Genomic DNA, 26,497 nt, shown 5'->3' with positions numbered 1-26,497 from the left:
CTGTAGTTTTCTTGTGACAGAAATCTGACAGTAAATTGGCTTGGGTTAGAACTTGGAAGAATGACTGAAAATCCAAGCTGTTGTATGAAGTAGAGCAGGACAGCCAGTAGAGGGCACTCTGCCCTGTGGACCAAATAGATCCAATACCCGAGAGCAGTGATGGATACTTTGTGATGAAAGCAGATGTCTTTCTGTTGAAATGCTCACAGTGATCATGAAAGAGCCCTTAAAATCAAAAGAGTGGGTTTGTTAAGGATGGATGGATGACTTCAGACAATTTATAGCGTTGGAAGAACAATTCAAACAAATGCACCTTTTAGAACCTACTGCATTCTTCAATCACTGCCTGCATTCATCATGTGGACAATCTGTGTGAGTTAGAACCCAGCAAATCAAATATTATGAATTACTCTGTGTTTAGGCTGGCTGTTTCCCCTGCACGCTGAATCCCATGATATCGATTCACCATGGCATCGACCGGCATTGTGTATGCAGTCTGGAGTCACGGGCTGACAGGAGGGTCCCGTGAGGATGAGGAACAACGTAGCGCTAGGGATCCATACAGCGCAAAAGCCTGTCAAAAATGCTGACCAATAGTCCTTAATTCAGCTCGCTGGATCAAATCAGGGTCTAATATTACCGCACTGCTGACACGGTGCCTGGCAGCTCTTTCCTCCAGCCTTCCTCGTTTAGACAGCAGGGTCTGCAGGTGCAGGGACTCTGGATCCTTCCTGCCTTCAACTTCTCAAATAAAGACCAGGCCCCTTGGACTTAAGACACTACAACCCTCTCTCAGGGCCATGGATATCTCACAATTACAGTCGGCGTCTCCCGCACATACACTGTATGACCAAAAGTATCACGACACCCCTTTGTCTAGGGTTGTTTCTCATTGTTTGGGCTAGGCCCCTTAGGTCCAGTGACAGCAAATCTTAATGCTACAGCTTACAATGACATTATAGACAATTCTGTACTTCCCCAACAGTGTGGGGAAGGCCCTTTCCTTTTTCAGCATGGCAATGCTCCCGGGCACACAGCGAGGTCCATAAAGAAATTGTTTTGTCGAGAACGGTGTGGAAGAACTTGACTGGCCTGCACAAAGCCCTGCCCTCAACCACATCCAACACTTTTGGGATCAATTGGAAAGCTAACTGTGAGCCAGGCCTAATCGCCCAATCAGTGCCTGACCTCACTAATGCTCCTAGTGAGATCAAATCCCTGCAGCAATGCTCAAACATCTAGTATAAAGCCTTCCCAGAAAAGTGAAGGTTGTTACAGCAGCAACTCCGAATTAATGGCCATCATTTTGGATGAGATGTTGGATGACAGGTGGCCACATACTTTTGGCCATGTAGTGCACCTGTACATCATCATGGTAGGCAAATTCAATGCATTTGTTCAGAGTAAAGGGTGCCCCAGTGGGTTTTCTGAAGGGCTTGTGGAGCCCTCTTCTTTTTAATTTTAATTCATGAAGAGAAAATGGCACACACTTCAATATCAAAGGTTTTTCACATATGACTCGATTGCAGCTTTACAGGAAATTATCAATTAATCCCATCATCAGACAGAAAATCAAGGCACTTATTTATTATTACCTCTGCCAAAAGAGCTAATGGGGGTTAGGTTTTCACCCAAATTCCATCTTTCCGTTTGTCTGTCTGACTTCTAGCAGTATATCTCCAGAAGTTATTGATGGAATTGTATGAATCATTAAATCTTGGAAAACTTGGTAAGGGGGAAAGAAGCTCTCATTAACTCTTCACACCGATTAGTCGAAGGAGATCTTGGCAGAGGGCATGGCTTTAAAAAAAAAAAAGACATATAACTTCCAAACGGATTCATGTAACACCACAACACATTGTGGAAAGGTTGATCAGAGGGCAAGGAAAAACTGATTAACTTTTCACAGCAATTGCCCAAGGGGCCGTGTTGGTGGGCATGGCTTCTCACAAAAAAAGGTACAGTATGTGACTTCTGAACAGAAATTTGTGTGCCTATCAGCAGGGGAGAGCTCATTTCTGGCCACTGAACAAATATGTGCTGATTGGCCACGTGGTGTTGTAATGCCTGACTAAAATGCTCAAAGGTGGCTAGAATTTAAGCAGGCATATCTTATGCCCGATTTGAGATGCAGTCATGAAAATGTGTCCTCTCTTGATATGAAGGGTATGGAAGAAATAATGAACTTTTGGTGAATATCGGACCTGTGGAACTGGCATATTTTGAGAATTGCATAGGGTTGGCAGAGGTACAGTATGTGTTCTGATGAGTGCCATCTTCTCGTAAGAGTAATGGATCCTAGAGAAGTGCTGTCTATGTAATATGATTTGACATGGCAGAGTAGGAAATGTGGCTCAATCCTTCTCAAGTCAATGCAAGAAAAAGGCCAATAGAAAATCTATGTTCTGCAATTTATTGCACAATATAAAGATCTAATACTTTTCTCTAATTTTTACTAAATTACTAAAGAAGCAAATTGGTAATTTAGCACGAAAGAACAACCTTGTCAAATTAGTGTTCCAGTCATCAGGACTTCTTAATGAAAAATTTAATTTGAAAAGCTCTCAGTGACTGATGAAGCTAGGAAATAAGATTAGGAACATCAGCACTGCAGAGCTGCTGCAGTTAATTTTGATGGCTTCTGTGAAAAATATCATGAGTTATTAATGCAGCCTTAAGACTAGATGTCAATTTATAGAAAATTTGTCTACATAGTAAATTCAAAGGTCTTCCAGAGTGGGAAGAGGAACCTCCACTATTCACTGCCTGCCCTAAAGCCATACAGGTTTCCTAACAATAATTAAATATTGCCTCAGTGGTATTAAAATGCCAGAGGTTTAAAGACCCAAGTAATATCAGTCAGTCAGTATTAACTTAATTCCCAAAATGGCCCTCTAAATGTCCTATTGCCAATGATAAAAGAGGAGGGGAGTAAAGGGAATATAGCTCTTATTTTGAATACTGTAATATTGCAAACTAAGCAAAATAACTTTTGCCCTTAAGCTGACCATGTTTATCACTCCTGTAACCTTTAGATTATATTTTTCTAATAAAATAAAAAATAAAATAGAAAATGAATGTCGCCTTTGAGCAGCATTTTTCTTCCGATGCGTTCTGAGAGTTCTCCACAATTATTCATGTGGAAATATGTCACTCCAGCGCTTGCAGATCTCTTAAACCCCGTACATATTTTCTGAAAAAGCTGGCAAGGGCAGGAGGGGGAGGAAACTGATGAACTTGAGAACTGATGTGAACGGATTTCTGCTGACCCACCCTTCAGGTAATCTAACATGGATGCCCCCCAACTGTGCTCAGAGAAGCCATGATAGATTTGATGTCACATACGCACAAAAATAATATCAGGTGATAAATTCAGTAGTTTAAGGTTAGGTCAGAGCAAATAAATTCTGGTTTATAGCCACAGAGACAGCAACAGTTCAGTGGTCTTATGAGGTGACAAACATCCTCACTGATATTTGGGCAGAGGAATACGCCATGAGGTACAGTATACATATGCATGTTTAAAACAAACATGTTTCAAGAGTGTAGGAACAACAGAAAAGGGTGACAGAAGGGACACAGACTAATCAGAACAAATGCCTGAATCAACAAAATGCCTAAATGTAATGATAATACAATAAAGTTTCAGAAGGTGAATTACTAGCAGTATATTAAACAACCACAATTTGAAAAACAACTCTTTATGACAACGAATGATAGCTTCAATATTTGTTACTAAAAACCACCTGCTCCTCCACTTAATTGTGTTTTTGTAGAAGAACAGCATGCATTGTTCTCAAGCTCTATCTACTGAATTCAATATCTCATTCTCTATAGTCTGTGTGCTGTTTACTCAGTTTCTCCTTTGTATATAATGCTTAAATTGCCTGGGCCAGAGCTTTTATATTGTACCGTTGCTACAAATCTCTTGCATTATCCTTGGCAACTTACCGCCCCCCCTCCCCCCAACACAAAGAGCACGAAGGGGGACTGAAACACTTTGGTATTAAACCTCCAAAATTCACACATAGTTGACATTAATCATTTGGAATGTATTTTGGTTGAAGTGTATAAGTCGTATTAGATTGTGTAATGCCTGTGTCCTCGACTGCCCCTTCTCAGAGATGACTGTCATACTAATCACTGTCAACAAATAAATTTAGTTTCACCAGTTGTAACTGCACATGAAGATGTACTGATATAGTAAGCATAACACTGCATAGGTAAGAATGATTAAGATTCTTGTTATTAATGCATATATTACAATTTTTGTTTTTATGCTGTTTATTTTCAGCATTATATTGACATACAATGTGCGATGCACCAGACTGCACCTCTTTGGAATGAAAATTCCCTGTGTGAGCCCCTTCAAAACAAACTAGTAATGAAATTGTGTTTAAAGTTTAAAAAAAGGTTTTGTCAGATAGTGATGAAATTCCTAGGGACCGAAAACACCGAAGGTGTTTTTGTTCTAAACACGACACATTTTGCGCAACATATTTATACAGCAGTGCTTCCCAGGACCGAGAGGATATGGCTGAAACCACAACTTTGACAGCCCAGGCTAGCCAGAGCCTGGGGCAAGGGAGAGACGTCTCTCTACCAAGGCTGCTGCCGAGCCTGGGAAGCTCTTCGAGGGTCACGGCTCCATAACCTCATCACACTGCAGGCCATAGGAGCCACTCTTTGCCCCCCAGCCTGCCTTCACACCCTGTCTGCTTTTAGGCAATTACGGTACAGGCAATAAAAATTCCACTCTGTGATTCTCAGAGGAAGAGACAAATTTGCCGCAGAAACTGCACTGATCCATACGCACTGTCTCTGTGAATGCTTGTAATGTGGATCACTGCCTTCCTACCCTGGGATTATAAATGTTCTCCTTTCTCAAATAGGGTTGGAGGGAGGAATGATTTATAAAGTCATATTTCTGAAAGATCATGATATCTGTGCAGTAAAATGTCCAGTGTTAATTCAACTCTAACAGAGCACAAGAGTCCAACAGGGACCATATGTACTCTGTAAGAGTTGATTTAACACTGAACGTTTTACTGTGTGCTTAACCATTGTAAAATCCTGACCATTTACTGAGATTTTGAAGTGGTGTTTCTACTACAAACTCTGTTGACCCAGATCAGTGGAAGGATTATGTGTCACTAGATTACTTAAACCCACTTAGCATTTAATACCAGTCATCGACATTTGATAACGTGGTGGGAGCCAGTATTAAAATGTGATGGGGGAGAGCATCCGGAACGACAGTTTTCTCAGATTTTACTGGGAGACTTAACGAAGGAAACGTTGTACGTCTTATTTTTTCTTTCTCTCTGGCTTTGTGGATGCATGTGAGTGTAGGTGTTATTGGAGAGCAGAATGGCAGTTGCCTAGTATCCATTTTTTTTTTCCTTTCAAAAAGCTAACATGTTCTGTTAAGGAAAACAATGCCACACGAAATCACTCCTGATTTTCTGAACCAAAAGGAGTCTGGCACAAAATGCGCCAGCATGTTTCCTGTCACTTCCTGCCGTCAGATATCAGAGAGGAGGCCTGTGTCGAGATGACAAGTCAGTAATAGGAATTGGGAGACGTTTTTTAGAAAATACTTCAAGGCGGAAGCACTTTGACGGTATGAAGGGGGGTGGGGTGGGATAGGGGGTTTGCTGCTATAAGTAAAACGGCAGCATAGCATTAGTGGCTTTTCAGCTTTCATAGTAGAGTGTTTGTATTCCAGCTGTGGAATTGCGTTTACGGAGCACAAGCTGCTGGAACGCTGGATTAGTGCTGGCTGATTGATTCTCGGGCTGTCCGTGCCCCCCACAGGCACTCTGCTCCCCTAGCCCGGGTGTGACACACATTCCAACTCATCCCCCTTTTCATACAGCCCCGGAAATGCCATGGGAGAGGATGCATTTCCACTCAATATGCCAAGCAACAAGATAAATAAAATAATAAATGAATGACAGTACATTTCCTCCTGGAATACAATGCACTCAACCTGACCGCATCACAGAGAAGCAAGGGCACTGATGAAAATGTGTTTACAAGAGGAATCCATTAGGAAATATGTGTTTATCGGACACTTGCAATGCATTTCCAATACATCTTATACCTTGCTGTATTAAAAGCCACCATAGTTAGTCACTCTCTCTTCCTTAATGCTTCCTGTCCTTAGATCTAACAAGTATACAGGCAATAGAACCCTGCAGTGTATTCCCCATTTCTTCACACAATATCCCTTGTGTTCTCAGGAAATTGAACTGACACAACAGAAGACACGGGGGAATAAAAATATGTTCCAAACATTTTTGCTACAGTGAAAGCACCAGACGGACCCTGAAAATCATCCAGTACAATGGTCTATCCTGGTCCACCAGGTTGCTTGCCATTGCAGAGCTCACTGGTGCATTCTCACTAAAAAAGCATAGCATTGCATTTGGTCCTCATGTTGAGAGACAACAGCAACAGGTGTGTAGATGCCACACATACAATCAACTACAGAGCTTTCATTAGCTTTCTTGTGCATGAACTAATGATGTAACAACACACAGCTGGCCAACAAACAGTTCACCTGATGTGGATATAAACACCCTCAAATTAAAGCTGACAGTTTGCACTTTAATCTAAAATGCATTGTTTCATTTCAAATTGAGTGTGCTGGAGAGCCAAACAACAGAAATTGTGTCACTGACCAAATACTGCACCGTACATGTAAGAACAAAGCTTTTCAAAAAAATCAGGTACGCTGGAACTTTTTTTTCCAGTTTCCAGTTTTTTTCCAGGAATTTTTGTTTTTCATTGGGTTGGGTTTAAAATTCCAAACCATAAAACTACAAATCAGACAATATTGTCGATGGGGGGGAATACCAGAGAGGTTGGGCTCTATGTGATTATCTTCCGCAGATGTGAATATCATCACAAAGCACTTAATTTCTCATTAAACTCTCAGAGACTCTGAATTTTCAGTTTAATTTCCAGGGTACTACAAATGGAAAAACTATGTATATCACTGTATTAACACTTTAGTAATGCAAGAAGTCATCCCAACAAAAAGTTTACTATTAGGTGAATGTATTGCACAGGCAATTATCAAAAGATTAGGTGAATTTATTGCACAGGCAATTATCAAAAAAATAATTTGGCAAAGCCATTGCAAAGCCAACTTTGCATGTTCGTATCCTCTATTAATAGATCTGATACAATACATTGATAATAGAAATGTATCAGATGTTGGCATAGGCACAATGCAAATTAAAAATTATATTTATATCAAGCATATTTTTTTATTTTGGGAAGTTAATACATTCTCTTCTCTCCAGCACCCACAAGCACCAGTCGCTTTTCCAGACACAGGTGCTGCCAAACCATTGCAGTCCCCACACATATGCTATTGAATTGAATGTGACTAGAACATTTTAAATAAAAAGCATGATTTTTGCTTAAGTAGAAGCAAAGTATCCAAGATAAGTAATGGCTATTTAGGCAATAAAATACATTTGCTTGTGAGCAAATTGGAAATTAAATCTTTTATGCTTATATAATCAAGTGCAGCAATTTGTCACCCTCAGTAAACAAATATTCAATAGACAATAAGGCCAAAGCTTAGCATATTCTCTTTGAGCTGCTGCCTCTCCACATGCTTCAATGCCCCCTGCTTGTTGGATATACAGTGGTAGTTCAATGCTCACAATGGTAAATGTGATCAAAATGGCAGCATCAGCAACATGTAGCCTTGAAAAAAAACAAAATGGCCAAGGGTGATAAAGGTAGCCATTATGACCAGGGATTTTGAACCAACAAAAACTGCTTTTCTAACACTGAATAGGGCAACAAAGAATCAAGCCATAAAGTAATATGAACACGATAAACAGGGAAAAACAATAATGCAGTCAGCCATTTCCAATAATGAATATGTATTAACAAAAAATGAAAAGCTCATAAGTGAAACAGCTCCCCTAGGATGCAATTCCAAGGGACATTACAGAATCAGTATTTATCTATGGGGCTGAAAGTTTCTTTGTGCACGTGCAAGAATTTAATAAAAAAAGCTAATCAGCACCATTTTTTCCATCAATGGAAAATACAAAACCATAGCGGCAGACTGAAAAGATTTAAATGGAATGCAGCTGACCAGCAATGTGGTGGCTTTAGCAAGAGTCATTAGAGAAAACGCCTCCGGACCGCCAGTCTGTTATGGTGTAGTAGATGAATTCATTGCAGAGGGCACATTAAAGCAGTGGTTGTGCGCATGAATTAATTAATGCAAAATGAGAGTGTCAAGTGGCTTAGAACCGAAGAGTCAAAGCCCGTTCATTATTTGAGGTAAAACAATGATGACACTGGCTTAAATAGCAAGCACTTTCACCTACTTTACACTAGGTCAGAGGTGCTTGTGTCATCGAAAGGCTGAGAATATGCTTTTGATTTTACATTGAACAACTCCTTGGGATCAATTGGCTACATCTCTTTTGGTATTTCACACTGTTAAATTATTTAAAGATAACTATCTATGATGAATGACATTTGCATGTTTAATAGTTAATGGTGAGGATATGTCACCTGCTCTTGCGTACAGTGATTAAGAGACCTTTGGGATTGCGGCTGACATTGCCTCAGAGAATGACAGAGGCCCTTTTGGATGTACATGCATTATTTCCTTCATTCTACACAAAAACCTGCAGTCTTTATCTTTAAGATTAGAAGCAACGGCCCATGTGGTATTAAACAACACAGTAAAATGTTCAGTGTTATACAGACACTGATAGAGTATATTTGATCTCTCTTGGACTCATATAAATGCTGTTAGAGATAAATTAACAATTTTTTTTTACAGCGTACAAACTAATCATGACAGTGAAACATCAATGTGTAGTAAAGCCTTTCGGGTGTGTACTTGAATTAGTAATAAAAAATGAAGTGCCCATCATTAAAGGGGATCATGCTACATCAAGACGTTTGCTGTTTTAGGTCAAACATTATGAGTTTCTACTTCACACTAGGATGGTGCATGGTGGCTTGTCCTAATTCTGGCTAATGCTTATGCAAATTTGATCTATGTTCATTATTTAAAAAATTAGGTCACTCGAGTTTAAAAGTATGGTAACGAGATGCCATTAATGTTTTTGATTTGTTTGATTTAATGTCTTTGCAAATATAGGGCTACATGTATCTTTTATCACTGCGGAATAAAAAGTATCTATCTATCTATGTATCTATCTATCTATCTACCCATCAATTTTAAGATGGACTGGTAAGTGTAAATATAAACTATTACTCGCTCACAAAGTAAACTCAAATGTTCTTGAAAAAAAGTACATTTTCATTAGTTATTGAGGTGTTTGAAAGAATGCTACAAATGCTAAAGATACTTCAGAATTATTTTTATTAGATATAATTATACTATATTAATAATGACATTTTCCCCCCAAGAAGCATTCTAAAATAATGCTCTGCCATGTGTGAAAGTGCAAAAAGGCAAAATTACAAGAATTAACAGATTCCAGTTTCCTGGAACTTTTTTTTGGGGGGGCATAGTTCCTCACAACTGTATTATGGACCACTTCAATTCGCCTGTCAGGGATGATGGTTTCACTTCTTTAAGACACTGCCACACAACGTATTTACTCTCCAGAAATAATAAAGGTATCTAAACTGCCACACTTGGGTACAAAAGTAATATAAAACAAAAATCAAAGCAGGCATTTCAAATTGCTGCACATGACTTTGCCAAGAAACATAACAAGTACTTTTAATAACATACAGGTAACTACATTATAAAGTATATATATTTTAAAAATTCAAGTATAGTATTAAAAAATACTACATCTAAAAATGTATTTCAAGGTCAGTAATAGAAATTCACTCAAGGCAATATGGTTTTGACTGAGTACACTGGATGATATTGAATGTTTTGTGGCATACAACTCTAAAGGCATACATTTTGCCTGGAGCAGTTCAGCTTTGTTTAAATTAAATTGATCTGTTCTTGATTACTGCAGACTGCATTGAGGAGTTGCTCTCTCAATTTGTTTTAACAAGCTATCAGGCTACTTCACTATAAGAGCAAAGAATAAAAAAACAGAAAATACATAATAGCTCTGGGCCATTAGCCACAGACACAACAAAAATTGGTTGAAAGAACCACAATTTCAGTAAATATTTATCTATCCCTATTCTAACAACAAGGATAAGATTGCAAAACTTACATCTGACCTATTTAGACTTGTTTATCTGAGGAACTTGAAATTGCATTCAATAAAAACTACTTGAAAGTAAGCAAATAAATAAATAAATAGTTTCATTAGAAAAAATTTGGAATCCTAAGTAACATTCAGTAGAAATGGAATTACAAATTGGATACTTATAGATAATTTTGTTTCATCTTTACAAATAAATATACATACTGCAGTGTTCTGCATTTCATAGAAGGACCATCTAACAGGATTGTGTCCGTAAGATACAATTTTGATCAATGAATCATCGATACATACTCAGCCACACTCATAATATCTCGGCCTGTTATTTGCATATTCCTCTTCTTAAATGCATATGCATTAAGGAGAGAAGCGCACCTTGCGATGACTCAGGTAGATCACACGCATACTGCGCTTCTCGCTGCGTGTGCCACTTTGATACATAAACAGCATGTTTCTTGGACAGAATGCGTCATATCTCCATTTGAAAATAGTCGCAAAAAGCTCGGTAAATCTGGCCCCGTGTCTTTTAAAAAATACTTTCAGCTTCTCCACATCACCAGACACCACTCAGTATGTATGCATGCTGTGACTAAGCCAATGGTTTCAATTTTAGAGCTCATTTATTCATACCTTCCGTACCCAAATGCAGATGCCTGGATACTCCAAGCCTCATCTGAGGAAATCACCATAATGTTTCACCATGAGAATGGTGATAAAATGAGAAAAAATAATTATCTTTGAAAACTAAATGAAATTTTATTCATAGTTACATTTGCATTATCTCAGAAGTGAAACCTTAATAGATGTTCCTTGTGGCAAAATATTACCCACTCAAGAAAGTTTATTCTCTTCTGAAAGTTCCACTGTGAGTCACATACTGGTGTCCCAACTTAGCTACTGGGCACCTGAAGAGGGCTTTGGAGACAGACACATGCTCACAAAACATACAGTGAGTGTTTCTGTTTTATTCGTAAAATTAATTAAATTAAAGGATTAAAGTAAAACTCATTATGAATGCAAGGATGTGCAATGAGATACAGGAAGGGAACAACCTGAGTATGGCCTCACTTAAGTGATCCACATTGGAACAGAAAAAATAACAGGATGGACAAGCTTGCTGTTGAATACGGCTATTAGCTGGGAAGAAGAGATTTTATTAGAATGTTTGTGGTTAGAACAATATTCTCAATTTACAGTACTGTACACAGTACAGTTTAGACTGCAAAAAAAAGAGATTTAACTGGTGCCCACATGTATCGCAGTGTCTCCAACCTGAATTAGTAAAGTATTCCCTGAGCCTGGACCACTGAAGCAAACTTACAGTTTTACAGGTGATCCATTTGGAATTTGCTTTTAACAAATTTGACGTATAAAAGCTCATGTCACATGGGAAGCATGCACCACCAGAGCTAGTGATTATAGTTTAATAAAATGAAAAAGTGACATCATCAAGGTGCATGCCGCAAAATCTGTGAGCTAAATGGAGAGAATGTTGTTTTCGTTAAATAGGAACATTGAGGTGTAGTCTGAAAAAAAAGGTGGGCTTTCAGACATTTTTGGAAAACGGCCAGTGAATCAGTCATCCTGAGTGGGGGCGGTCAGTCCACCATCAGGTGACGATGGCAGATGGCCATGTGTCAGTGGCAAAGAGGAAACACAGCTAGGTAAGCTGAAAGGCTGGCTCTGAACTCGCTGGGAGTAAAGCTACTCGCTCATACTGCATAAGGGCTCAAGCAAACAAATAGTCCAACGTGACACACACACACATGAATGCTCACAGCAATGAAAGCAGGCAAGACCACAATCACAAAGAGGACCCAAGCTGTCCTGGTGCACACATCACCAGGGGAGCCTGCACTGCTCGCCAAACTGGGAACCACTTTCATTTTTAAAAAAAGGTTTTACCACTTTGATGCAAATCAATATTCAACAGTCTGTCAGTTAAAGGGACATTAGCCACATTTCGCATATCATTAATCAAATAAATAAATAGAGTTCAGTGTCTTGTGTAGGGTTCTTAGACTTAGTGATATATGCGTCCGTGGACTGAGGCGTTTGGTTGCCAAGATGTTCCTGCTGTGTTGCAGCATTATTCTGTGCCTGCATCAGATACCATAATCCTGAACTCTCAAGTGTCATTTAAGGGTTTTGAAATGGCTAATCTCTAAAGCTCAGTTTAACCTAAGCACAGGTGACATGCATAATCAAGAAAATCTTCATTACTTTTTTTTCCACTATCTGCCATAGATATAGGATGACAAAGATGAGAATGGCTTAGTGTTGTCAAAGGATGTGAAGACAAATGACCACAATTAGGGGGATAGGCCTCTACATTATTTACACTGCTTTTCTGTGGCACTGCATTCATCTGCACCATACCACTATTGATTTTGTATTATACTGCAGTATACATGGGCCTTTGCCAAAGGCTTATCAGCATTTGAGCGAAATGATCTTTGTGATACACTGTGTGAATAGAACAGGTACTGTGAGGTACTTGCAGGCACCCTGGACTAATGGATGTTTACCGTTGCCTCTGAAATGCAGTCACCTTCTCCAAATTAAAAAATACAGAAGAACACAGCATTCGTCTTTGGAATTATTTAGTCACATTAAGTTTCCTATAAAATACATTTTTAAAACACTAAGCTGAAAAACAAACTAACCAAAGGGATCTTTCCGAATAATAGCCAAGGAGTGCACCACTAAGCACAATATCTCGGCTAGTATAAAATATACAGTGAAATGCAAATTGCATCACTTATCATTATATTTGGGACACTTTAATTTGCAGTTAGGAGTTAATATCCCCTTCCGCTGCAGCAGGGCTCCTGGCACTCTTGTTCATGGTATTCATTTTGTGGAATGGCTGTCTAAAGCTTAGTGTACATAGCTTTAAAGATTTCTCCATATCTTTAATGCAAGCTAAAAGACAGCTGAGCCAGTCGTACTGAATCTCACTCAAGGCCCTTCTGTGCAGCATCAGTATAGCTCCTAGTACCTAAACGTCTTGTTGGGCTTGTTCAGCTCAGATTCTCTGAACCCTCCATTAGGCTTAATGTACTCATAGTCACACAGCCTACCTGTGCTAGCACTGGCTCACATTGTTTTAAAAATGCCAGGCTTACTCCAGGGATACAGAAACAGGTCAAGCGGCGCTTTTTTAATTGTGTGTTCCCAAGGGAAAGAGGAAATAGTGTTTGTTTATCAAATTACCCTGTAAGCTAATGGGCAGTTTCCCTGGTGTATCACAAAAGTAACCAATATGAAGGCATTAACAGCTTTCAAAAACGCATTCAAGGGAAAGCCAGGGCACTGCCTAAGCCTCTCCACTGTGGCATTTGTTTACTCTGGCAGTGCAGTTAAAGGTACATACGATGCATTTGCAAAAGCAGTCAGCTGGAACATCTTTTGTTATGATGCTCAGTGTTGAAATGGCCATGGCTGCGCTGTTCACTCTCCAAGAGTAACAAAATCTCCCGAGATGCATGTCACCCAGTTCACCAAGTTTGTTTTGTGATTTCTATAATGGAGGAAAGGACAAACCATCAGACCATCGTGCTCAAAAAATTAAAACTGCACTACGACTGGGTTAAAGGAAACACAGAGTTTATGCTACACTGCACTGCAGGCAAGTCATCATTACACAGGTGTGTGTGTGTGTGTGTGTGGGGGGGTCATGGGGTAGAGCAGGATCTTTGTGTCTCTGGATATAAATCAATCTACATTTGTCCTCAAATTTGGCATACAAAGAAATTCATGCCAGATGTTTTTGTTTTTTCAGTGCCAAGTACCATTTACAATTTCTGAACTAAAACTAAACTAACACTTGCAGCCTCTGCTGTCCTTTGACACAGGGAATGTTTTTGTCTGTCCATATTTGACATTATTATTAAATTGATTTCTGCAATTAATTCAATTAATTCCAGTGGTTCTACTTCCAGTTCCAGCAGTTAGAGTATATTTAAAGCATTATGTGGTTTGCTCTCGAGGTGAACTGAAAGTGAAAGTGTCCTTTAGACAAAAAAGTGTTGAGTGCAGCCTTCTACTTGAACAGGGTCCTATTATATTACAAAATGCAGTAATTCCATTCAAATTGTAATTAACTTGACTCAATTACCATGTGTCACTTATATTACCAAATACACTAGTTACTTTGGCATTTTAAATTATTTTTAATTCAATAATTGGAATTTCACTACAGTTTGTCACCTTACATCTATGGCAATATGAAAATAATTTCAAATCGCAATACATTTCCTGGCTTGCTTAGGAATTAAGGACTACCATGGAAGCATGCCAAGCCTTTCCCTTCTGTACTGCCATCATAAAACTGTAGGCCTACATATAAAACACCTGCAGTAAGACTGGCTGCAAAAAAAGAAGAAATCAGTGATATTACCAACAGCAATGTATGAAAATACGAGAATAAACCCTGAGAATAAGCCATGCAAATATACCAGTTCTATGTCCATGCCCTGACAATCACAAAGACAAATGCTAGATTTGGAATTTCAACATATAAATGACTGCATAAAATTATTTTAATCATGGTATGAGGGTAGCCACTGGATCAAAAAATTGTTATTTTCTAAAACAAGCATCTTATTTCCGACCATTACAAATCAAGCCCTTTCCTTTGGCTACACACAAATTGTTCATACAGTGATACTATCCCTAGAATGCAGCTTTGTTACCTAATCAGGGTATTTTAAGAACACATTGGTAAGGTAAAATATGGTGCTATGTGCAAATTGTTTAGTCGGACCAGAACTGAAGTTACCCAGTGGTATACCCTAAAGATCCACAAACTATCACAACCACATTCAACTGTTTAAGTTGTCCATGCATCACAAAAGCAGTAGGCTACATTTGAAAGTAATTACCTATTTATGCTTTCTCAGCCAGTAATCCCACTGACAGAAAATGTAAACATCACATGCATTGTGAAAGATGAGCAAGTTAAATTAATTGAATTATTCTCAAAGAATGATGGATTCTATTCATTTAAGTTTCTAGTTCAACAACTGACAAATTCAGGATGAGAAAAAATCAAACAAAACAATATGCAGTGGATTCAGGGCTTGACCACCTTTCATTCAAGATTTTTTTTAACTGTAGTAGATTTAAAATGTCTTCCTTGTCTATAATCTCATTCAGGTGACACCATTGTTTTCACAAATGTAAACAAATGGTCAGGAGTTACCATAGAGACAACAGACCACTCCCCACGGTACCAATTTCTACAGTTGACCAAGAAATCTTTGTGAGCCCATTAAAGAAGTTAGGTAAACGATAAAATAGACCCCCTCCAGAATGCATTTCTCCCAATGTGCCATCCCCAAAATGTAGCCTATGATGAATGTTGGAGATTGTAGAATCAGAACAGAATTGTTTGCTACTAAAACATATCCTTTTTTAGTAGTTTGTTTAAGAATAGACTTTGCTGATACTCTTGTTTACCAAAAGAAGCAAAAGAAGATTGCACTAATACCTAGTTGTTCAATAGATCAATAAATCCTTTAAAAAATAACATAATTTGATTTTATTACAAAGCAGACATAGGCTTTTCACTTTTAGGGCCTACATTTGCAGCACATCGAAATGATACACTTAAATGTTTTTTTCTCATCTTGTTTCGTATTGCAATCACAATATCCAACATGTAAACAGAACATTTTGCCCCTATTGCACAGCTATAGCAGTGGTCTCACTGATCCTAATCTAAAGTCTCTCAATTTTAATCTCCCTCCCCTCCCAAAATGCATTTGGAAGTCCTTGAAAATCACCTGCGTTCCACAATACCATCAACCTTTATTCCACTTCGCTGACGTTCACTTAGATAGTTTAAATACAAATTATTCAGGAGGATTACTGGATTATTTCTTTTTTTTTACAGAGCAAAATGGCTTAGCAAATGGAGGGCATTTGCAAAATCTGATTTAATATTCCCTGAAACACGGGGCAGGTTTAAATCCAGTGAATGTTGTTTCATATATAAGACTTAGTGTGATATACGTCCTGGATGTATTTGTGCTGTAGTCTATAGAATATTAGACCACCACAGTTTTAATGTAGCACAAACTGATGGCAGCACAATCACAATGTAGGAAATACATAAAGGGGTATAAAATAATCTCTTATGAAGTGGAATAAAATCAAAAGACAATGTGGAAAAAATGTGGCTTAATCTTGCAAACATTTGGCAGAGCATAACGATATGCAATACAATAGTGATGACCATACTGTGTATAATCCCTCACTGACTATTCAGATTATTATAGAGAAATGTGTCACATATTTCTCTAATTGCTACTCCAACAACATAAGTTTGGTTGCAAATGGCAGTTCAGTTCAGAGTTTACTCACAAGTGCTTCAATATGGAATTTACCAGGGAATACACCCCCACACACCATTTGTTACAAGAGATTATATGCCCATCCACTCTCTATTCTCCACCAGATAATCCCAGATCATTATTACGACAAGCGATAACAACGTCAAGCAATTGTGAACATGGGGAGCGTACAAACCTAAAACCACAACTTCATGGCCTAAATCCCGATTTTTACCATACCGTCAGCTGAATTCATAAATCTTTCTTGCAAGAATAATGCATAGCCTCACAGAACACAGCACCACAACATTCACAGTGAATGACAGTGGATCTTCACCATCTCAGAACAGAAAGCAAAGGTTAAGGTGGACTGCTTTTAAAAGACACATGGTGGTGTTTTACTTGAACAGCTAGCGCACTGGATTTGAAGCTCTGTGCGGTCATTCGTGAAAGGACTAGGTCCACTTTAAGCATGTCTGTGGCAGACAGTCAAGACTGTTCCAGGTTATTTACTGAATGGCACACATTTAGTTTTCACCCCCCACCCCCACCCCCAACAGAATAAATTACCTCAATAGAAGGCTGATATCTCAATTTGTTCAATGCTGAATAAATTACTCTGAGGAACTTGTTTGTTTCCTATTCAATATGTAGTCCTATGATCAGATTTGTGTTAATTTCACTGCTATGCTTTAGAAATTCACAAATAAAGTCAGGCATATAAAAACAGATTATTATTGTTTCGCTTTAGGATGCACATATGTTGCTGACAGTTGGATACCGTATCCATCCACAGGTCACGGGGCAGTAATGTGTCCTGTTGCAGGGGTCTGAATCCTAATCGTGTCAATGTTGACTCCAGCTGGAATAACTGTGGTGTCACAGGACATTCACAGCTCACGGAGCAACTGACTCCTCTAGTCAGTAATGCTCCAGAGTGTTTAATCCTCTGGTGTAACTTCAGCATGACAAGCGACAGCAGCCGCTACTCTGTGCTCTCTCACATTGGAAGAGGAAAATTAATTCATAATATATTTGTTTCATTGATTCCAATTACATGTTTTAAATTATATTCTGTGTGTAAGATTCACGGCACACAAGTAATGCTCACACAGACACACGGGCACGCACACACACAAACACACATACACACACACTCACACACTGTCGCTCTCACACACATATAGAGGCCATGACCATATTCATCTTTGCAGAAGGTTATATAAACTGTCCCCTCAACATGTGTATAGTAGTAAGAAGGTGGGTCTCATTTATCTTTTTTTTTGAAGAATATTGCTACATCAATGCGACAATAAAGATAAACCCATCTTGCATGTATGGACTTCCCTACACAAATGCGCCACAGAACTGAGTGGTGCTCACAGGGCTGGTTTATGTGTCATACATTTGCATGCACAGGCTTTGATTCGTGTTTGCATATCAGGATGCCTTTCTGAGGCATCAGCACAATTTACATACACCCCGTAAAACCGCAAATGAATCAAACTGCCATGCAATGGTTGTCCTCGACCCCCCTTTAAATTGCTTTCATTAATGTGGAGACTCTTCTCCCTGCTCTCTCTTTAGAGGGTGCAGCCACTTGGGTACGGAGCAGAGACCGTGGCATCGACTGTGAGTTTGTCCCCGGAGCAGCTCTCTGTGCACTCATTCATGCATATATGCTTCCCAGGCTCATCGCCCCCTTTCCCCGCCTTCTTCTCCAAGTTTTTTCACATGCAAACCTCATGCCAGTGGTAACAGGGCCTGGAGCCTAGCATTTTGTGCGTTACAGCCCCCAGGTGACGATGGACGCACAGCAAACTGCGGTCCTTCGTAGCGAACAAATGTGGACGTGTCGGATGCAAAACAGTTACCGATGTGCACGATTCACATCCCTAAAACTTACTAACCAATACAAACAATGCTTCTTCACTACATGGAAGATGTGTGTATACTCACTTCCGCAGTTATTTTTTGACATGCAAAGGTATACTCGTGTGCGATTTAGTCTAAAAACATGTTGGAAAAAAAGGCAAAAAAACACAACCAGGGACTGCAACAAACCATTTTATTTCCACAAAATCGAGCCATATTGAAAATGAGTGGGTTATCCATATGGTGCTGGAATCTCTGCCCTGGAAGACTATAAATAGTCAAGCAGAGATGGAGGAAACATGTACACTGCAAAACTTTTCTTTTGAGATGGCATGAAATATATCAATAAAAACATAAAATAAAATAGGGACATGAGCAAAAAAATAAAAAAATAAAAGGAAGTCGGTGACCCTGAACTGCAGCAGATGTTTTGCATGCAGATGCTGATGGTGATCAATGAAGGAGACATTTGCTGACGTGCAGATTTAAAAGTGCATTTCTCAGTATGAGTACTGCACTTTAAAACTCGGTGCCAGAGCCTGCACCAAATAAAAACCTCCACCCGTCACACACCTGGCACTGACACAAATCCTCTGATCCAGTGCCGCAGAGAGAACATCAGCACTGGGCTTGTACTTAGTACATGGGCCATCAGTCAAACTTTTAATTAATTTGGCCCTCGGTCTTGCTTTTAGTTAAAATGTCCAAGGCACCGATGGAGGAGTTTAAATCAGTTTGGTAGATGAGAGATGTGTACACAAAGGTCAGTTTGGCCTCTTAGCATTGATAAACCAACCCCCCCACCCTCCACTCCCCACTCCCCCCCGGCCAATTAATTACATGCGACATTTCCCATGACTGAGATGGAACTCCTATCTTCCCCTGCATACACATGGTGACTAAGCATTGCATTTTCCAAAATATATCCACCACTTCTAAGTGTTTAAATTAACCATCTCATTTGCACGTTCATGCGAATGGCACACATTAACTCCTCACTGTTGCTCACACAAGTAATTTGGAGAAGTGCAAACAATGTTAGATACTTGATCTTAAATCCAAACACATGCCAATGCATGATATCAAATTCACTTTGCTGGTCACTGATTACTCAATTCACTGATACACTACACACTAAGGGTAGCTAATTTTTCCTCCTATCTCTCTCCCTTCTTCATCCTTTTCCCAGTGCCCATTAAGGGGGCATTGAGTTACCTTCCCTAATGCCCTGACCCAGGAAGTGAAGGGCACATGACATTACACTGCAGCCAGCCGGTGAAGAAGACAAGCATTTACGGTATTTTTCCACCCAATCAAATGTTTTAAATATGAAAAGTACTATGCATAATTGGTAAGTAACCTGACATTTAACCAGCCACTGTAAAGTAATTTAAATATCAATGATACCATACTTCATATAACAACTCCCTGTAACTTAGGTCATCTTTGAGATGATTAGCCGCCTGAGCAGAGCTTTGAAATTCTGTGCAGTTGCTGTCTCCCCTCGAGCGCTCATATTAAATTTGCCTGAGAGCTGCACTCCTGACTCCACCTGGTGATTCCACCAGACATCACCTCAGCCATCTCTCTCTGGGCTCCTCCCAGTCTTTGACTCTAAATCGGCTCTATCAGCCGCTGTGGAAGTTGTTCGAAAGGGCATAACTGAGATATGAGTATGGTGCAAGCAATACAGCACAAAACCACATAATAAGGGATACACAAAGTATCTGTACTTTCAGTAAGTATTTACCAATGACACAGTGTGCAACATAAAGGCATTACTATAGCTATGCCTTTGTCTACTTCATTTTAACAATCTACCAGAGAAATGATAACACGTTTTTCGCCTTTTAGCTTTGTGTTTGATTTGGAGAAACAAGAAAAGAATATATAAAAGAATATATATGAATGCAAATATAACCACCTTCAGTAAGCAATATATATTAAATTGAATATGACTGTTTTAATATCTCATGCAACAAAAGAAGGGCACAAGTCATATTTGTATGGGAGAATTTCATTTTGGACTATATTTGGGCACAAGTACAAGTCTTAATACAGAAGCATAAGGTTGATATAAGCATAACATTTTTGCACTAGATGACCTAAGATTCCCTTTGTCTCTCCACAGAAATATGACACCAAAAAGATATCCTGAGTGAGGAGACTTCATTAGCTATTTCCAAATGAGGAAATACTGTAATTCCTATTTTTAAGCGTACAGTAAAAGATATTGGCAAAATTCCAATGCTTGCTAAATTGATTCCAAGTTGAAAAATGCACATCACTTCATTAACACAAGTAGACCAATCAAAACTCTTCCAAAAAATTGGCTGCATGCTGGAAAGAGAAGACCTAGCACATGTGATTCTAGGGGCTTTCTATCCAGATATAACTTTAATGTATGACAACTGTTAATCTTATCTCAGCTCAACACAGAAATCAGAAACTAATGGGATTTGGACTGGCATTTTATAATAGGGACACATTTCATTAAAATAACGTTGTGCATTACCAGCTGGCTGGGCTGTCAGTATGCCTTTTGTTGTTCGCTCATTGATGTTATAGTGGCTTGAGTATAACTGACAGATTATGCAATTGTGAAATGGGACATTGCTAAATGAATTATTCCATTTGTCACCAGGGTTTTATATAACTCAAGACTCAGTAAATGATTCTTTTTTCAGGGGGGGGGGGGGTTCCATTATTGCTTTGAAATACATTTTTTGTCACAAAATTAATTGTGTCCCAAATGTCATAATAAGAACAACAAGAACATACCGCACTACAGACAATGAAACTGATGCCAAAAATGTGTTCTTCTTCATGTAGCTATGAGGCTATAAGGCCCTGTAAAGTAGCAGAGACAGGCTGAATGCCTAACAGAAAGAATTAGGTAAAGCCGAGATTGTACGTGCTTGTACAGTATATTCTCCAAGCAAAATGTACATGCAAATATGTTTGCCTGTAAACAGCAATGCGCTCCACAGTGGATTTTAAGCTAGAGAGAAAAGCGAATCGAAGGTGGCCTTGTTAATTCATGTAATGTAAATTAGTCTAACACTCCAGCTAATTCCGGTCTGTAAAACCAGGCATTTATTTTTGGCAGTAAATCTCATTAAATTTAGGTGCTTCAAGGATAATGTTACCTGAATCCCTCAATTAAACTGACTTACACTTCTCTTAGTGTTTACAACCCTACAATTAAGATAAATCTTTTGTTTTGCCAAGTTGCAGGTTTGGTTTAGGTAGCATAGTCACTTGCAATCCTTCTGTTTACAATACCATCTGAAGTCTCCAATTACTATTCTTAATATTTCCCATCCAATTTGTTATAAGGCAAACACCTATGCAACATCACAAATGAATGGTCTCCATTTAGAGGGTGCCAGTTAATTTATACTCAAGCAGTCCAGAAAAAAAAGCCAATTAATACAGTAAACATATTAGCGCAGAATCAAATGAAAAGACTAATTACTGCATGCAACCTCAATTTGCTCAAAAATAAATAACACAACACTACAACAGGGAAATGAGCTTAGGTGTTTTGCATTACACTACAATTTAAACTAAAGCAATTAATCCTGTGTTGTAAATGGACACGTGTGCTTGGACGGCGGCTGTAATATAAATACAATGGGAAGATGTACGAGTATCTGATAAGTTTTATGACTTTGAAAACGTACATCTCGAATAGAAACTGATGTTTGTATTAACGAAGGTGTATAGTTCTCCCTCCTAATTGAAAACAGAAATGTAGCATTTCACCTTATACTGATTAAAAATGAAAATATATTGTAAGCGAGACACTTTATTTTCAAGCAACACAGAAAAGGCTTGAACACATTTCCATGGTATGCGTATGCATCACATACATTGTGATTTATTTTTTTTTTTTTTCAAATGTTATCATAAATGCTCGTATTGGAAGAATGTCTATTGCCCCTCTTCCACTCTTCCACAAATTATAGCATTCCGTCAGAAGTCATAGTATACCGCTATTCCGATTCTCCCTCTCAATTCATGGACTGAGAATGCATGCAATGTCTCTAGTACATTAGTAGAAAAATCTCTTCCAACCACCAACTGAAATTCCTGTGGAAAGTTGATACTAGGAAGCTAACACAAAACGATTAAAACCCAACAGTTGTGAGCATAAACGCGATTCGTCAATAGCCTACACTTGGCAACCTACCGGTACCCACGTATTAGCCAGAGAATTATTTTTTGGAGCAACCACAATATCAGTATTCTTGAGTGATTAAAATAAAATGAGGAGACAATGTGAAACAGCACGCAATTTAACATCACGGACTGTATTCTAATCTACTGTAGATGATGACATGACGATGATACACTTGAATTGTTGACTAATCATTATTCCTGTTCCCTGGTGATTCACTAATCTCAATTCCCTAGTAAAATCGCAGGAGTGCAGATGGTTTAGCTTTGTATTTAGTTTCCCACTAAAACGAATTTCCAATCATAAGCACATGTCTTCATTTAGGCTGTGTTGTGGTTTGCAGATATTGTGTAGCAAGCTGTTCGAGTAAATACAATATGTTATTGCTTCTACAATATATACAAATTTTAATTAGAATGAGCTATCGCAGTAATCTACAGTTAAATTAAACGATATGCATATCTTTGAAACAGAACAGTCAATCTATGATATGCATATCCCTGCCATGAAACTTAAATGAAAGACGCGTACATACGCTATGAACATACTTCGCGCATAGCTTAAACTAGTGTATATCATGTAATGGGCTATTCTAAAAATCACATAGCGTACTGTAAGTTAAATGATTTCAACTTCTATCCACTGCTATCTGCGAAGGCGTCCCAATAACTAACAAGAACCGATACCATTTGTCAAAACCACCAGGAAAACAAAACTTCGGAAACATGCATGAAACAAACTCAAAAGCTCTTATCTTCGAAACACCCGTCAATGATGATGATGTAACAGACTTAAATGTATAAAGACTAATAATGTTTTAAAATAAATATGTAGTCTATCATTTAGAATATTGTACTTTCAGTTCGCATTGACAACGCACACGCTTACTCCGCGACAAAAACATAACCTTTTGTTTTATAAACAACAGTCACCGTAACTGCCGGTACTACCTTTACCTAAGTAGGCTCAGCACCACTGAAGAAACGACAACTAATGGAATAACTGAAATAGCAAGATAACAACCTCGGGGTTGGCATCCTGTCCGTGAGTTCACATTTTTAAACACACTGACGCCTTGGAATTCATTGTCACTGAAAAGAACCATTTAGCGCTGGAGCACAGAGAATCTGTTACTTACGGGATGCTGGGAGAGCTGCATTGAAGCTGCTGATGCGGCTAAACATCCAGAGCAATAGCGTTATCCCTGCTCCAGGAAGCCGCAGCATCTTCACTTTTACACCGGTGTCAAAATGTACAAAGGAAAATGCGTATAGTTAAGTTCTGTCCCGGTAACAATGTTGCCTAGTTTCTTCCTGAACGCAGTCTGTCCCTGTAAAAGTGTTTCCCACTCGCTCGGTTTTATGTGCGACAAATAAAGAGGAAGATACTGCCTCTGCGGTCTAACAAACGTTTCTCTACAGTACTGCTCGATTTGGCTGCTCCTCATATATTAGCCCGCAGCACTCAGCTCTTGACGACAATAACAATCCGGGGTTCTAGAAAATATTTTCAAGGCATATGTTCCGACTCTTAATATACAGACAGTGTTTATCACACTATTGAGACAGCCCTTAAAACGCCGTTAGCCTAACGAAGGTCGCTGTCCAGGTGCAGAAGTTATCAGTAACCGCGTCCTCTTGTTCCCCCTCCCCCCATTTATTGAAATTGGTATAGTCCACCAAACACTGCCACAGTCCTCATGGGACAGAAGTCAGTGTGCGGACTGGATTTCTCTCCGGTCTTTACGAACGCATGCAGAAGATAGAGTAGTCCCATCCGCAGTTGTTATTATTATTATAGTTTTGAGTATAAATAATAATACTAATAATACTAATAATTAAATAGTTGAGAGATGATGAGATGGCTTGGACTGATCTTTGCATGAGCAGGCACGTGTTAGGTTGGATACTCCAGGTGCCTGAGGATCTGCCCCTTCTGCCCAAAGTGCCTAATATACCCCTTTGATTTGATTAAATTATATTTCATTATTGTTCATTTATTTAGCAAAAATGTGTTGTACAATAAATGTGTGTTCTAAAATAGTTTTCCAAGGTTGCCGTTCTCTTCTCTCACTTTGAGCACCCCTCTAAAGAGCTCCGTACAGCCCTGCTCATCATGAGAAATGGCCATAGTCTTGTGGTGTTGCGTAGAAGGAACCGGCAGATATGTGTTACAGCTGTGACATCTGTCAAGAACAACAGCTGGACATTGAGGGCTGCTCTGAATCTCCTTTCAGTCCACGTGGAGAGCTACAGATGGTGAAAGAGAGTGACAGACCTCCCCAGGTAGGAACAGCAGTTTTGTTTTTCTGAGGTTCAGCTTCAGGTACTGAGCTGTCTTCTAGGATGAGACGTCTGCCAGGCATGGTGGGATACGTGAGCCCACCTGTGTCTCTGAAGTGGGAAAAGATAAACTGAGGGTGTTTTCACACCTGTAGTTTGTTTGCTTTGTTCCAAATCAGGGACTAATTTGTTGCAGTGTTACATTTACCCCTTGGTTTGGTTTCTTTGCACATGGCAATATTTCTTAGCAGCCAACAACAATTTGTAAACAAACACAATATGCAAGCAAATTGTTCTTTTCTCAAGCTGTTCACGTAAGTGATCATCCACCCAAAGTTCAATGAGACCTTCTACCTGATTTTGCTCCAAGTCAACCCATAACAAATTTTTCCAGCACTTTGATGTTGTATTAGCAACTTTACCAAGTCTTTTTCTGCAAACAAATTTGTTGCTCATACTGTAACTAATCCATTAATACATCTATCCATTATCCAACCTGGCTAGGGGCGTGAGGGGGCTGGATAGGTGATCAATCCATAGCAGGACACACACCATTCACTCACATACTCAAACCTGTGGGCAATAGTGTGCTATTAGCCTAACTTTAATGTATTTGGACTGTGGGAGGAAACCAGAGTACCCGGAGGAAACTCACGCAGACGCAGGGAAAGCATGCAAACTCCACACAGAAGAGCCCCGGCCTAGATTCAAACCCGGAATGTTCTTGCGGGGAGGCAACTGCACAACTGCACCATCGTGCCGCCCTTGTACATAATTCAAAGTGTGCCAAGCCCATCCTGTACAGTGATTTGGGTCCAGTGGGTTGGATTGCATTCTCTACAAAGGAACTGCTCCAGGTTTCGCTTGAAAGTGTTCTAAGACTACCTTATCTTGATGTTCTCAGTCCAGTTGTTTTGATATGCAATTCCTGTGTTCATATACAGTATGCCCATGCGAGGAAACACTCCAGGGTTCCAAATAAAAACTATAAACAAACTAGGTATGAAAACTCATATGTCATCAGCATAAGAGTAATAGGAGAGGCCACATGAGAATATTCCACCTCTGAGCAATCTGTTGTATAGTGAGAAAAGCAGGGGACCAAAAACCAAGCCTTCAAGAACCTCAATGGTGAGTTTGCATAGTTTAGATGTAGATCCTCTTTCCAGCGTCTGGTAGGAGTGACCTGTTAGGTAGGACTGGAACCATGAGTGCAAAGAGGCAGGGATGCCAAGCTCAGCAAGGGTGATGAGGGGGAGCTGGTGGTGGACCATGTCAAAGACACCGGAGAAGTCTAGGAGGATGAGTACAGATTACAGGCTGGCAGCTTTTACAGCATGAAGGGCATCAGTAACGGCGAGGAGTGTTGTCTCAGTTGAGTGGGCCAGCTTGAAGCCTGACTGGTATGGGTCAAGTAGGTTGTGCTGAGTGATTGAGAGAGTTGGTTAAATACTGCAGTTTCAAGGGTTTTTGATAGAACAGAGAGAAGGAATTTCAGTTCAGAATTGTTTTTCACATCTACTGGGTCTAGTTTCTGCTGTTGAAGGAGGGGGTCTGTCAAATGGCAGATAGTCCAATATGATCGCATTATGGTGAAAAACATGTTAGCTTGAGGAGATACATCTGTGT

At 39.3% G+C, this 26,497-nt stretch overlaps 1 protein-coding gene across 3 annotated transcripts in view; it reads right to left on the bottom strand.

Annotated features, from left to right (window-relative positions):
- cntnap2a (contactin associated protein 2a) overlaps positions 1–24,225 on the bottom strand; it is a 314,335-nt gene extending 290,110 nt beyond the window's left edge. The window contains exon 1 of one of the 3 annotated variants that reach the window (XM_064333201.1): positions 23,725–24,225. In XM_064333201.1, coding sequence (XP_064189271.1) covers positions 23,725–23,812 — 88 coding nt within the window. In that variant the 5' untranslated portion in view covers positions 23,813–24,225. The remainder of the gene's footprint in view (positions 1–23,724) is intronic. The other 2 variants (XM_064333200.1, XM_064333199.1) reach the window with 2 other exon arrangements.
- Positions 24,226–26,497: the final 2,272 nt, after the last annotated feature.

This window comes from Anguilla rostrata, chromosome 4, assembly GCF_018555375.3.
Source record: "Anguilla rostrata isolate EN2019 chromosome 4, ASM1855537v3, whole genome shotgun sequence".
NCBI lineage: Eukaryota > Metazoa > Chordata > Actinopteri > Anguilliformes > Anguillidae > Anguilla > Anguilla rostrata.
This window is presented reverse-complemented; position numbering and strand designations above follow the sequence as displayed.